The sequence below is a fragment of the Carettochelys insculpta genome, chromosome 30 (genome assembly GCF_033958435.1).
Source record: "Carettochelys insculpta isolate YL-2023 chromosome 30, ASM3395843v1, whole genome shotgun sequence".
NCBI lineage: Eukaryota > Metazoa > Chordata > Testudines > Carettochelyidae > Carettochelys > Carettochelys insculpta.
The window spans coordinates 8,112,046-8,126,059 of NC_134166.1; the positions used below are offsets into that span (position 1 = coordinate 8,112,046).

Here is a 14,014-nt window from a genome sequence, read left to right on the forward strand (position 1 = left end):
CTCCATGCTTGCAAGACCAAACGGGCTGTTTGTTATTAGAACTATTTATGGAACTGTTGCAGCTGCAGCCAGCATTCCACCCATGTGCACACAGACTGACTTCCTGGTGCCCCCTCACCATGCTTCCCTCCAGCGACTGTGCTCCCTCCTCCAAGTTCCTGGTGGGTACGGTCACTATACTGCCTGTCCTTGTACCCTATCAAGTTTCCCTCCTGGGCCTATGTCCGTTCTGCAGATGATGGTCCTTTCTCTGAGCTTTGGCTGGTTAGCATGAGAGCTCTTTGCAGGATGGGGGAATATCTCTTTCCTGGGTTTGTGCAGCACCAAGCACAGTGGAATCTTGTGCTGGGGCTCCTAGTTGCTTTGGTGTTAGGGGCTATGCCTTGAATGGCTGAGGCTCCCCGGCAGAGACTGGAGAGCAGGAGATAAATAATGCAAAGCTCTTTGCTCAATGCAGTGGAACCAAACTGAATAACCCAGACCTCCTACAAGCCCTTTCTGCCCTGGGTGACCACTGAACATCACCAGTGCTACCCCCATCAAATGTAGCGCCTAGCTCAATGGGCCCTGACTTCTGGTGGGGCTCCACTTGCTGCCTGCTACAAATACTTTTGATAGTGGGGAAATGTTTCTAGAACTAGGACTGAACTCTTCCCCCAGCCCCAGCATAGGGCTGTTTGGATCTGGAGGTCAGCTTTGGCCAGCTAGAGAAATAAGAGCCAGCCTCAGAGCTCAGACCCAGATATAAGCTGCACCAGAAAGGGGTGAGGGTAGCGGTGGCCAGTTTCAGGCGTGTCTGACAATTCTCAGCCCCGGCTTCCACAAATGGACGTGTTGCTTCTGGACTTCAGCTGAACCTAAGTTCAGCCTGAAGCCTGCATTGCAGAGTGGGGGTGGCTGTCGCATCTCTCTCTCTCTCTCTCTCTCTCTCACACCAGTTGTGTGTGCTCCCCTGAATGATAGTCTCATCTGCCTCATGGGCTACTGGGAGCCAGGGCGTCACTGAGCTGCCACATACTGTGACTCTGGGATGCTGACTTTACAGAGAGGTTTGCAATTGGGGGAACAAACCTTAAATCATCAGGCACGAGAGAACCATCGGGGGCAAAGGCTCCAGTTATCAGAGCTACATTAGCAGGGCCAATAGCAGAGCCTGCTCTTGACAGCACTCATTGCTTTGCAACTCCCCTGAAGAGCTCTCAGGAAGCCCAGAGCTCCCAGGCAAGCTGAAGACCTGTCAAGCTGTGATCTGCACAGATGCAGCGTGACCAAAACAAGGGCCCATGGGGCCAGGCACAGCATCGACACAGTGATGAAAAGCGGGGTCCTGGTATGCTGGGCTCCACAGGGACAGGGTGAGAGAGAGTAGCTTTGATGATCTTACGCTCTAAATAGGCAGACAAAAGGGGAGAGAGGAAACAGAGGCAGGAAGAAGGGAAGTGACTTGCCCAAGGTCATCCAGAAAATCAGTGGCATAGCCAGGATTAAACCTCGGGTCTCCTGATTCCCAGTGCACTGCCTCCTAGATAACACTACTACTGGTGCTCAGCTGCTCCCCATGAGAGCCTCATACCTCCAAGGATCAAACCTGGAACACTGTACTTATCCACACACACTGGCAAAGACAGAAAAAAAGATGGAGGACAAAGGGCAGGTGTAAGAGTGACTAAGGGAGACAGTTGTGGGGAAATCAGCTGGTCCCTCAGTCCATCACTATAGCCACTGCCACTAGAAACCACAATCTTCCCTAATAATCAGCAACCCTCCTGCCATGAGAGCTGAGACCTGGCTTTGTACCTTTCCTTTACCAAACAGGAAAGCCCAAATTGGGATATGAAAATTGTCCCCGAACAGAACAGGGCTGAGCAGCAGATCTGTTTTAATGAAGCTGTCACAGTGTTCGGCTGTAACACGTGAAACATCACCAGAAACGCAGACTGGTGCAGTCTTTCTCTGCACCTCCAGAGGACACTATACAACTGAGATTTATTAGCCCTATTGCAAAACCTTCCAAAGAAAAATAAAGCCCTGCCAGAGAACCTGGAGGATCAAGCTAAGAATAAAAAATAAAATTCTCTGACATTTCTATCCTGCTTCAACCAGGAAGGAGTGGGACGTGTCTCTCTCAATTCCCCTGGTTTGCTTTTTCTGCTAGCTTTTTCTGTATCTTCATTGGAAGCTCCGGATGAGTAAAGTGTTCTGAAATGACAGAGGAAGGTGAAAAGAAATGATCCTTCCCTTTGTTGGCAAGAAACAAATGATTTAAATCTTGGCATCTTTCATTTCATTCGGTGGCTCCCAGCAATGGTGATAGATAGGTAAGCATGGGAAGCGTCTGGAGAGGTAAGACGCATCTACCATCTTATTCCGCACATGTCCCTGCTAGACAAATGGATTTATATGGTGAATTTGCTGCCCAAAATATTAACACACAGTTTCAGGTTAACCAGCAATGCCAGGGACAAGAACATCGAATGCAAACTACAAGCCAAGCTTGCGAAAGCTGGGAAATAGTTAATGGCACAGAGTCACAAAGGTACTTTAGGTGTTTACAGCCCATTGGAATCAATCAGTGGCTCAGTCCCCATGACACAGCGAAAGACGGTGTGCACTTAGCCCATGGCAGAACACCGATCTGTGTGACGCAACACACTACATTAACTAAATCCACATCAGCCCTCGCTCTTCTCAGCCGCAGCTCTCAAAGGGCCTTACAAAGGACAGTATTGTCATTATCCCCATATTTGAAAGGGGGAAACTGAGGCCCAGAGAGACGCGATGTCTTGCCCCAGGTCACCTGGCAGCAGATGGGAATAGAACACAAGTCAGGTGAGGCTCAGCTCAGTGCTCTAGCTTTTAGACCACACTGCTGAAATGCAAGTGTTGATATAAATGAGATGCTTAAGAACATAAGAACTGCTGTACTTGGTCAGATCAAAGGTCCATCCAGCCCAGGATCCTGCCTTCCAACAGTGGCCAACGCCAGAAGCCCCAGTGGGAGCAAATAAAAGAGGTAATCATCAAGTGATTCCTTCCTGTCACACATTTCCAGCTTCTGACAAAAAAGAGGCCAGGGACACCATCCCTGCCCATCCTGGCTAATGGCCCTTGATGGATCGAATCTCCATGAATGTATCTAGTTCTCTTTTTATCCATGTTAAAGACCTCGACTTCACGTCATCCTCTGGCACGGAGTTCCACAGTTGACTATGTGCTGTGTGAAGGAAAAACACCCTTTTGTTTGGTTTTTAAACCTGCTACCAATTAATTTCATTGGGTGACTCATAGTTCTTATATTATGGGGACAAGTAAATAACTTTTCCTTATTCACTTTCTCCACCTCATCATGATTTTATAGACCTCTATCACGGCCCCTCTTAGTCTCCTCTCTAAAATGAAAAATCCCAGTCTTTTTAATCTCTCTTCACAGGACAGACATTCCAAATCCCTAATCGCTTTTGTTGCCCTTTTATGAACCTTTTCTGACACCAGCTTGGAAATGACCATTTCACTGCATGGTGCCCCTGGGGATGCTGACTTACTCATTGCTCACGACAATTCATTATAGAGCAGTCCTGTTTAGGTCATATGTACAATGCATCTACAGGGGCCCTTGTGAACTCCAAGGGCCAGAGCTAAGGTTGTGGGGTGAGACTGCTGTGCACCTTGCCACCAATCTCCTTCTTAGAGTCTAAATCTTTTATTACAGACGCTAACCAGCCCAGGATCTAACTTCTAGCTGGCATCTTCAGCAGCTGCAGGAAATCTCTGCCAGGGTGCACCAGCACCTGGCATCTGTGCCCCAGTGCAACAGAGGCAGCACCTCCATTCTGATGCTTCCTTTGGTATCAGGCTCTTTTCTGAAGTCTCTGCCATTGCCTGGACTCTTCCCCTCCCCTGCTGCCTTTCACCAGGTAATCCCACTGCTCTCTGCCAGCTATGGCTCATTCCATAATCAGGAGCAGGTAAACCCAGCTCTTCTTCTCCAGCCATTTGCAGCTGCAGATCTCAAAGCACTTTACAAAGGGGGGCGCTAGCATTATCCCCATCTGTGAAAGGGGAAAACTGAGGCCCCGAGGGTGGAAGTGTCTTGCAGCAAGCTGTCCCATGCAAAGGAGAGCCATGCAAAGTCAGAGGGCCAACTGCTGCAGTGCTTTCTGTTTCTGCAGAATATAGACCCGGAGACACTCCCCGGATGGCAGCATGGGGCTCAAAAGCAGCTGGTGTCTGGCCACACACCAGAGTGGGACTGTTCTCAAGCTACTTTGTTTTGTTCTCCAGAATCTCGCCTTTTGTTTTACCAAACTCCATGCCTCAAGCTGTCGTGGTGCAAAGATGTGACTGGAGTGTAACCACTGAAGGTAGGGTGGTAAATCACATGGTCCTGGAACACAGGCATTCCATTACTTCCAGAAATGGCAGTGGCCTGCCCCCAAATGGTATAGTCTCACCCCCTCAGCATGATCTAGCAGGCATCTGAGGTCATACAGGAGAGGGCAGCGCTGCTATCTCTTAAAAATGGTGTCCCCTGTCCAATATTGGAGAGAACCACATCCCAAAACCCTGGGACAGTCACTCGGGGAGATGTGAACTGTGTCAGTCAGCTCTGCAGCAGGTTAACTCAGATGCCCTGCCCCCATGCCAACTTCACTGCCACTCTGCTTTATGATTTCTCTCCTGCCATAGGAAAAGCAGAGGCAAGGGGCACAGACTTGCTTTGCCCGACTTATTCTGAACAGCCTTTCGTTATTGTGTTGTGCATGGGTGGTGTTCAGGAGATGCCACATGTTATTTTAGCCCTGCTAGTCAAGAAGGATTAGAGCCCACTAGCCACATGTGGCTATTTGGCCATTTGAGTGTGGCTAGTTGGCTTGAACAATAAGTATATTTGCAGAATAATGTGGCTAGTTTGCTGTGCTTCAGAACTGATTGGAGACCACAGGCCTACGATATTCCCACGGTCACCATGCAGCAAAATGACCATGCTCTACCTACCTTGAGCTGTGTTTCGCTTTGGCTACTTGGGTAGGTGGGGCTTATTTTGTGGGTTGAGCTTGGAATACTCCCTCCTGCCTTTTTCTTTTTCACTCTTCCAATTCAACCCATGCTTCTGTGGGGGTTGCTCTGAATTTGGGTTAAGCTAGGTGGAATTAATCACCTCAATAGTTGTGCAGTCTAGACAATAATAATAATAATAATAATAATAATAATAATGCAAACAAGTGTTGCTTTTCATGTGTAATAGGATTAACATAATGGTCTTACCTGCTGCAAACTCAGGGATATTCTCTGGTCTTCGCAGCATAACTTCTCTGGCAGGAAAAGAGAGGGAGTGTGAAATTAGATTTTAAACTGCGTTTTTCCTGGTTGCTCCTGTGGTGGTTTATGACGTTTAGCCCTGTCTGAAAATGCCAAAGCCGAATTAGTAAATTACATTTTTATATTGGGAATCAATAAGCCAATTAGTTACTGAAGAGAAACATTTAATTTGTTTGCCTTCAACTTCAGGGATGTTGTATTTATAAAATCTAACAACAATTTAGACTGGCACAAAGCTAAGGAATACGTATTGCAATCAAAGCCTCCTTGCTGAATTCCACAGCCTTGCATTGGGAATCGACAAGATAATTAGTAACAAATTTGGAGGAAACTGTGTGCTTCCCCTTGAAATAAAACCACAAAAAAGCTACACAGTTAAATGCTATACTGTGACAATATCCCAAGTATTTTGTAACCTGAAATTGAAAGCAATTAGAGGTTGGCATGATGGACTGGGATCTGCATTCACCTACGTTCCTGCCTTTTGGCTGGGTAACTTAACAGGGAAAGGTTTGGTTCTGGCCTCATGCTGCTGGCTTTGACAAAGTTACTCCAGATTATGTGAGCAGACAATAAGGCACACAGTACCTGTAAAAGCAGCAAGGGGTCCTGTGGCACCTTATAGACTAACAGAAATGTATGAGCATAAACTTTCGTGGTCAAAGACCCACTTCCTGATGAAGTGGGTCTTTGCCCACAAAAGCTTATGAAGACCCACTTCATCAGGAAGTGGGTCTTTGACCACGAAAGTTTATGCTCATACATTTCTGTTAGTCTATAAGGTGCCACAGGACCCCTTGTTGCTTTTGCAGATCCAGACTAACACAGCTCCCCCTCTGATACAGTATCTATAGCACATCTGGATAAATCGGCGCAGCTTTGCTGAGGTCAATGGGGCTATGCCAGTTTAAGCAAGCTGGAGTGAGGGTCTGGCCCATGATTTGAGTGGGAAAGAAAGATGCTTCTCCGTAAACACGCACCTGCCTGCTATTTGGGTCTTTCAGTATCCACACTGTTACGTTACCAGGGATTTCCCCGCTCAGATCAGAGCGGTACAAGAATCTGTATCCAGACATGCACGAAATAGCAAGCGAGACTTGTTTAGGGTGGGCCACAGGGGCAGAAACTGACACACTGGATGAAATTAAGAAAGGGCCCACAAACAGCTTTCTGGTGACGTGTATTAAGCTATGGAATTGCCTGCCAAGGCCAGGGTATTAGAATCGTAGGGCTGGAAGGGACCTCAGGAGGTCATCTAGTCCAGCCCGTACTTCAAGCAGGACCAACCCCCCCAAGTCATCCCAGCCAGGACCTTGTCAAGCTGGGACTTAAAAACCTCTAGGGATGGAGAATCCACCCCCTCTCTAGGCAACGCATTAGAAGCCAAACTACTTGGGATATTTGAAATTAGACCAGAGAGGATACGTCCTGAAGAGAAAATGTCATAGAGGGAATAGTGCAGCAGCAGCCAGGAGTAGATAACGGGATTTTTCCATCTTTAACATCTGGGCCAAAGTGTTCAGACCTAACTCTCAGGACACCCCCAACGGCAGCTGAAATCAATGCAAGCAGCAAGCGCTCAGCATCTTAGCAAGCTCTCCCCTGCTACCCTCCTCCCTTTAGTCCAGCTGAGACCCTGCAGTTCTACCCTAGTCTACACTCACTCCCCTGCCCAGAGGTAGCAGATATTGGGGGCGGCTTGGTTCAATGGCTCTCAGCACTACCAATATACAACTTGCTCCAGAATCCCTGAATACACATCCTAAGACAGCGATGGGCAGCCTAGGCTAGTGAGGGAGTCCCGTAAGCGGCCCTCCTTCATCTCGGTGGGCTGCAAGGCTGTCATCACCAAGACAATCTCCCAGGAGAGGGCTGTTTTTCTCCCTGTGCTGGCGTACCTAGAATTTGCAGGCTGTGCTGACTGAACCGTAGCGGCGCTTTGATTGGAGGCGCAGGGAGTGCACAGATCTCACAGTCCATCTAATGTGCAATCGGTGCACACTTCACCTCGCATGCCCCTGCTTTACACGTGTGTAACTTCAGCAATACTGGTAGGAACACACCAACGCAGTCGGAAACCCGTGAAATCTGGCCACCCAGCGCGTAGCCAGTGCCAAACCAAAGGTCTCACAGGCCACACACAGAACCCCGAAGGGCCGCATCTTGCCCACGCCTGCACTAAGGCCAAGCTTCTGGTTAATCGGCTTCCCCGCTGTGCCTCTTGCATGTAAGGTGACCATCCATCCCATTTTTGGCGGGACAGCCCTGTATTTCCCGTGCCAAAAAGGCATCCGGACTTGTTTTAACAAAGGGGCTAATTGCTCTGTCCTCTGCCCTTGCTGGCGCGCAGGTGCAGCTGCTGGCTGGAGAGCAGGTACGCATGGGCTCTCCAGCCACACCAGAGGGAGCCAGCAGGGGCCCGTGCAAAGGGAGAGGTATGTTGGGGCGTGGGGGTGGCTGCCACCTCCTTCCCAGCTGCCTGAGCTGTGGAGAAGCCGGGAATCCAGCCCCATGGCTGCTGCCCGGTTCCCAGCTCCCCAGGCCTCAGGAGCCAGGGGGAGCAGCAGTGCGGCTGCTGCCTCCTTCCTGGTGCCCCAAGGCATGGGACAGCTGGGAGGGCAGCAGCCCTTGGCAGCCACAGCCAGGGCGCACCCCACATACTTCCCTATCCTGTATTTGGGATAGGGAGCTATGGTCACCTACTTGCATGCCAGGAGAAGTCCCTCCCCAGTGGGAGAAGGGGACCTGCTCAAGTTCCTGCCGAATCCTGCTGAGAAGGGAGAAGTGTGGAGCTCTTCATAGTTTCTACATGTGGTTCTGAGTCTGCCTGATAAAATCCTGCCAGCTCAGCTGCATGCAAAGGGCAGGTCAGAATGGATCCCTGGGGGTTCCCTGTCGGAGAGCAGGATCATCTCTCTGGCTGATTGCTCACCTCAGGGTCTGGCACTCAGGGAGCTCAGGCTCCAAGGAGACAGCATATAAAGGCAGAGAGATCTGAAGTGAGCCACCTCTGGGTGGAGGGAGCCCTCTAGGGCTGGTTCTCGCTGATGAGTTAAGGGCAGGCTGCTGGAGCAGGCTTGAGGCTACATCCTGCAGCAGAGGGCGAGAATAGGCCCCTTGGTGCTATAGCAAGTCCCATGCTGGGGCGGGGGGAGTGTGGGTACTAGGCCCAGGGTGGCAGAGGGCAGCCAGTTGGCCTGTATTTTGCCTCAGAGCGAGAGGACCCTGCAGCAGCCAGCGGGGAAAGACCTCTGTGACCAAAGGGAGGCCCTGAGCAGAGGGAGGGCTAGAGGAACTGAGCGCCTGGGCATGCCGGGGAAAGAGCTGCTTTCTCTTCATGCTGCAAGGGAGGGACTTTTGACTTGGCCAGAGAGTTAAATCAAAGGCGGTGAAACTGAGGCACAGTGAGGTCACTGAAGCAGTAGCCATGTGTCTGATGTTGGAGATAAATTTGTCAAGGCGCCAACTAATTCTAAGTGTCTGTGGTGTTGGGAAGATGAAATTACCTGACAAATCCCGACAGCAGCAGCTCAACTTCTTTGTGAGCCCTCAGGTACTTTTCATTGGCAATGCGGGTGTTAATCTGGAGCCGAGACATAACAGCAAAGGTCAGTTTAGGGGATGCAGCTCTGACCTGGCAGTAACCCCGTTTCATTAGTCTAGAGGTGCTTTGCTGAAACAGCAGTGAGTCATAGCAGTTACAGAGCCTTCTGTGCCTCCAAAGTGCTACACGGATGCTAGGTAATCCTCAGAATTCCTCCATAAGGAATTGATCCGTAAGGATCATGTAAGCCAGGGGTCAGCAGCCCCTGACACAGGTGCCAAGAGTAGCACGCAGGCCTTTTTTTTTTTTTTTTTTTTTCCTCCCCATCAGCACTTGAGGCAGTAGCTGAACCCTGCTTCTCCTCCCCACGCAGCCAGGAGGTTGATCAAAGCCAGTGGAGTAATAAAAGACCAGCTAATGCCACCCACCAGCATCTGAACAGTAAAGCTCTGCATCTTATTAATTAATGAAGCTGTTGTAAGTAGGACTATTAAGTGACTCTAAAAAGTGTCACCGGCACTTGGATGGTACGTAGAGGTCAAAAGGTCAAATTTCAGCACACCGCCTTGGAAAGGTTGCTGACCCCTGCTGTCGATCAATATTTTTATGTCCATTGCATAGATGGAAAAAGTGCAGCACAGAAAGGTCACCTCTTTCTCTAGGTCCCAGATGCAGAACCCAGGAATCCTGACACTAGACTCAGATCTAAGGTGGTGCTCTGCCTTGGAAGTAGACTAGCATAGCTGAATGGAGAACTGGGATATTGGTCACAGTCGTGTAAATACAAAGTGACTTAATTCAGATTTCCCCTGCTCTTGCTGACAGTACCCTCTTAATCAATCCAGCTCTAACCACTAGACAAGGTTTGCTCTAATCTTTTCCATCCATGTGCAGAATAAACTTTTATGTGCACTGAGGCGTTTACGAACATGCACCGCCCGTAGGAAACGAGAACAGCTGTTAGCGCTCTGCTAATCAGCAGGGCAACACTGGCATCTCTCCTGAGAGGGGGCACGGTTTACAGGCAACGCTGCCGCTAGACCTGGGCCTGATTCTGCTACATCAGTATAACTGCATTGACTTCAGTGGAGTTACTCCTGACTCGGATCAGCGTAAATCAAGAACCAGGCCTCTTGCCTTCCCAGAAACAAACGTGTGCTACAGCATTCTACAGTGGATGCTAAGAAAGTTGTGTGTCATGAGAAGTCCTGGCATCTGGGGAGAAATCTCTCATCCTTGCAAGGACTGAACAAACTGACTGACTGGGTTTCCCTTTGGCAATCTCCTGTCAGATCGAACAAGGATCACTGCTTTTTTTGCCTTTTGTGGCAGTTTTGCATAAAAAGGTTTTTCTCTAGTGGTCTGAGATAAGTTAATTCCACCTACCCCAGTTTTCAGTGCACTTGCTGTACTTCAGAACAATTATTTTCTAATTAATATCCGCCTCTGTTTTTTGTGCGTAGAGTTCCGGTCTGAGATCGGTGGCCTGTTAGGCTAGGTGCTGTCTAGGCTAGAAACAGTCTCTCCCTGCATTGCTTGCAGGCTCAACAGATCCTGAAGGTGATAGGAAGGCACAGAAAGGTGGAGCAACAGAATTCAGAAAAGACCCTACCTTTCCTGACTCTGAAATCTATGCACTGATAAACCTATTAGATGTTATTCACTGACATCTTTTCTAGATCTAAGGTGTAATCTAAACCAGGCCCAGGGGAAGTTGAATGAGTAATTATCACCTCCAATGAGACTCTTCTCCCAGAATTGGAGGAATGACTGAAACACACTAAGGACTGATCAAACCTCTTTTGAAATTCTAAATGCGGTGACTCCATAGATGGCAAAATGCAGCAGCAAGGGTTTGTGTGCAAAGGAGAAAGGTGCACTGGCTGGATAGGGCCAAACATGCTTTGACAGGGTTTTCTTGTTGTTCACCGGCACATTGGATGGCAAGCCTTCTAGCTCATAATTTTAAATCTGGGAACGTATGATTTCTCCTTAGAATCATTGAATCCTAGGACTGGTAGGGACCTCAGTAGGTCATTGAGTCCAGCGCCCTGCCTAAAGCAGGATCAACCTCAACTAAATCATCCCAGCCAGGACTTTGTCAAGCTCGGACATAAAAACCTCTAGGGATGGAGGGTCCACCACCCCTCTCACTAACGCATTTCTTGAGACCATTCCAGTGCAGTATAACTCGAGCTGTGCGGATAATGGGTTTTTCACTTGTCCAGCAATTCCAAAACAATCCAAATACATTTATTTTGGGGTCAAATTGAAAACGAAGCTTTCCTCAAAACTCTCGGCATATCAAAGAAAAAAAATATTTCAAATCCAATGAAAAGTTTCTTTCCATTTCAGTGAAACACTTTGACTTGATTTTTGAGCTTTTAAAAACACTTCTTTCTTTGTTAATGGAATGACAGGAAACTTGAAAACAAAAAGAGTAATTTTGAACTTTAAAAAGATCAAACCATTTTGATTATTTTGGACGCTTCTAAAGGGTTCGTGGGTTTTTTGGTTTTTTGGGTTTTTTGTTAAACTAAAACAATTCAACAAACACAACCAGAATTCATAAAACCTTTCAGTGTTGCTCAGTCTGCGTTTCTAGCCAAAAATGTTTGACAACACCGTGATGCTTGGACTGGACAGCAGGGAATGGGTCACTTGGTAATTGTTCTGTTTGCCTGATTTTCCTGGAAATCTCTTGTGCTGGCCATGCACAGCTGGTCTTATCTGGTGTGTCTGTGCTTGTCGTCTTTAAAGCAGGGTGAAAATTTAACGCTCAGGGAGTGAAATCAGGACTTGATCAGATTCTGTGACCCGCTCCCCCCACCCTTGACTCACACCACTGATGTCTTGCCAATAGCCTGAATAAGATTAAGCTGTTTTATGGGCTGTCTTGAACAAAACGACCAGGTAACAAATCTATTCCTTCCCTGGTGACCATCAGCACTTCCCCCCCCCCACCCGTGTGTGTGTGTGTGTGTGTGTGTGTGAGAGAGAGAGAGAGAGAGAGAGAATATAGCTTGTAGAACTTGCCCCATAACAGCCCCAGTTAAGGGGTCCCAGAGCTGCCTGAGGCTTTCACCCTAACTGTATTAGGGGGGAAGAATCCCTCCTGGCCTGACATTTGTGTGGGAGCAGCCCTCCTTTTTGGGGCTAGGGGAACCTTTCTCCACCCCTTCCTGTTTTAGGGTGGCATTCCCCAGTTCCCCATTATTGGGGGGGGGAGAGGTTTCTCTTGCACCCACCCCCAATCTTTCAGGTGGTGCCCCAGCTCCCTATTTTTATGGGGGGAGGAGCATTCCCCCTCCAAGTCAGTTTCCACCACCCCCACCCCCCTCAACACACACCTTGAACTCCAGGAGCTGCGCCTGCTGTTCTGGGCTCAGTGCTCCCAGATCCAGCCCCTCCAAGCCGGAGGCCACATCAGCCATTTTGTTCACTTAGGCAAGCTGCTGGGGTTGCTATGGGGACAGCTCCAGGCTCCAGCAGGCCGGCCTTGTTCTGAACACTGATCCTCCCCCCAGAGCCTTGGGGTGGGACCTCCCCTTATCCTGCTGCTGTATGGGGGTGGGGGAGGATTCACTCCACTCTCACCCCAGAACTGGGGGCAAAACCCTCCCCCCAATATCCTGCCCAGATGGAGGGCAGATCCCCCCCACCCCTTAAGCCAGTGTTTGGGGTGCCACCTTCCCCCGTGATTACCAGACTGAAACCGGCGCTTCACCCATGAAATTAACCTTCCTGTCCCGTCTCTGGCCAGTTACGCTCTCCTGGTTCTGAGCTAGCCTAAGGCTGTGGCGTTTGGGCTGCCAGCCATTGTGTGGATATGGCTGTGGCCAGCCCTTTTGATATTCAGCGTGGGGCTTGTGTGTTTAAAGCCCCAGCTCTTGGAGTCATGTGAATACCAAAGAATCTTATGCGTCCACTAAAAGACGAGGGCGGGGGGTTACAATTTTATCCAAAAGGGTTTGGGGGGGGGGGGGAACAAAAAATAAAAATACCCTCAACCAAAATACCCCACCAAGCCTCAGAAACCAGGAGGCAAACAATCAAAAATGTCACGATTTGAAAGACAATCTCTGGTTTTTAGGGGTCTTCAACATTTTTGGGATTCATCAGACCTGCAATACCAGGATTTAAAAAAAAAACAAAAAAAAAACTGTTTCCATCAGTACTTGAAAACAAATCATTCTATCCACTAGTAATTCCTGAGCGGCTCTGAGATAGGCCTGGACTATGCCTCTTCTGTACTCAGCCAGCTCAATCCCATGGTTGGGGCTGCCAAGTTGCCAGTACTCGGTATCGGCAAGTACCAGCATGAGAAAAAATAAATAAATAAATAAATAAAGCACTGGGCTTGGATTACAAACCCCATATTTGGAGCTGATTTGGACCTTTACAGTAGGAGCAATCCCAAACACCCACGAATTGTGACATTTTATAAAATAAAATTTTGGGAGGCGGCTTTTATTTTTCTTTCCAATTATTAATTTTCAAGGCACGGGTCACGTTCTCTCAGCAACCTGGAGGGCTAGAAATCGGTGTTGTAATGACATAAGGTGGCCTTTTTGAAAGCGGCGCATCTGATTTCTCTCTGCGCAGATGGTAGGCGGAGTGAAAACTAAGCCTTATAGGGGTTGGGGGTGTGGCTAGGCCAAGCTTTTCTCCAGGTGAAGGATTTTATCTAATTTGGCTCTGCTCTCTCTCATTATCCCTCGGGAAAGGAATGGGAGGGGAAAACATTGGCTCGCATTGGTCATCCCCTGTGAATCAGACACGGAACAGACTGTGTATATCATCCTAGTCTCCTAGATGTTAATTTACACATCAAGAAGTTGAAAAATGTTTGGGACCAGTTCTGACTTACTCCCAGCTTTGCTATGATGCTCTGGTGGCACAGAGCCAGAATTAAACTGCATGTGATCAGGGAAAAATTTCCCCTATGAGTGCTGGCTTAAGCATGTCTCTGCTGTTCTCACTACTCAAACCACAGCACATGGGATGGGCTGTGAGTGGCTAAGGGGAGAAGGAAGGGTGAGGGTGGGGATTTGATAGCAGCCTTCAGCCACCTGAAGGGGGATTACAAAGACGATGGAGAGAGGCTGTTCTCAATGGTGACAGGTGAGGGAAAGAGGAGCAACGGTTTCA

General features: G+C 48.7%; 1 protein-coding gene across 1 annotated transcript; it reads right to left on the reverse strand.

The window, feature by feature from the left end:
* Positions 1 to 1,972: 1,972 nt before the first annotated feature.
* Positions 1,973 to 12,297, reverse strand: RIIAD1 (regulatory subunit of type II PKA R-subunit domain containing 1). The gene is made up of 4 exons (XM_074981358.1): positions 12,214 to 12,297; positions 8,826 to 8,902; positions 5,266 to 5,312; positions 1,973 to 2,199 (listed from the first exon to the last, which is right to left on the reverse strand). The coding sequence occupies exons 1-4, from the start codon at positions 12,295 to 12,297 to the stop codon at positions 2,126 to 2,128; spliced, it is 282 nt and encodes a 93-aa protein (XP_074837459.1). The 3' UTR covers positions 1,973 to 2,125.
* Positions 12,298 to 14,014: the final 1,717 nt, after the last annotated feature.

What these genes read in the sequence shown, in the direction of transcription:
- RIIAD1 (XM_074981358.1), bottom strand. Translation starts at nt 12,297, where the DNA reads ATGGCTGATGTGGCCTCCGGCTTGGAGGGGCTGGATCTGGGAGCACTG. An exon ending in CTGCTGTCGGGATTTGTCAG is followed by an intron (nt 5,313 to 8,825) that starts GTAATTTCATCT and finishes TTTTCCTGCCAG; the next exon opens with AGAAGTTATGCTGCGAAGAC. An exon ending in TATCCCTGAGTTTGCAGCAG is followed by an intron (nt 2,200 to 5,265) that starts GTAAGACCATTA and finishes CTGTCATTTCAG; the next exon opens with AACACTTTACTCATCCGGAG.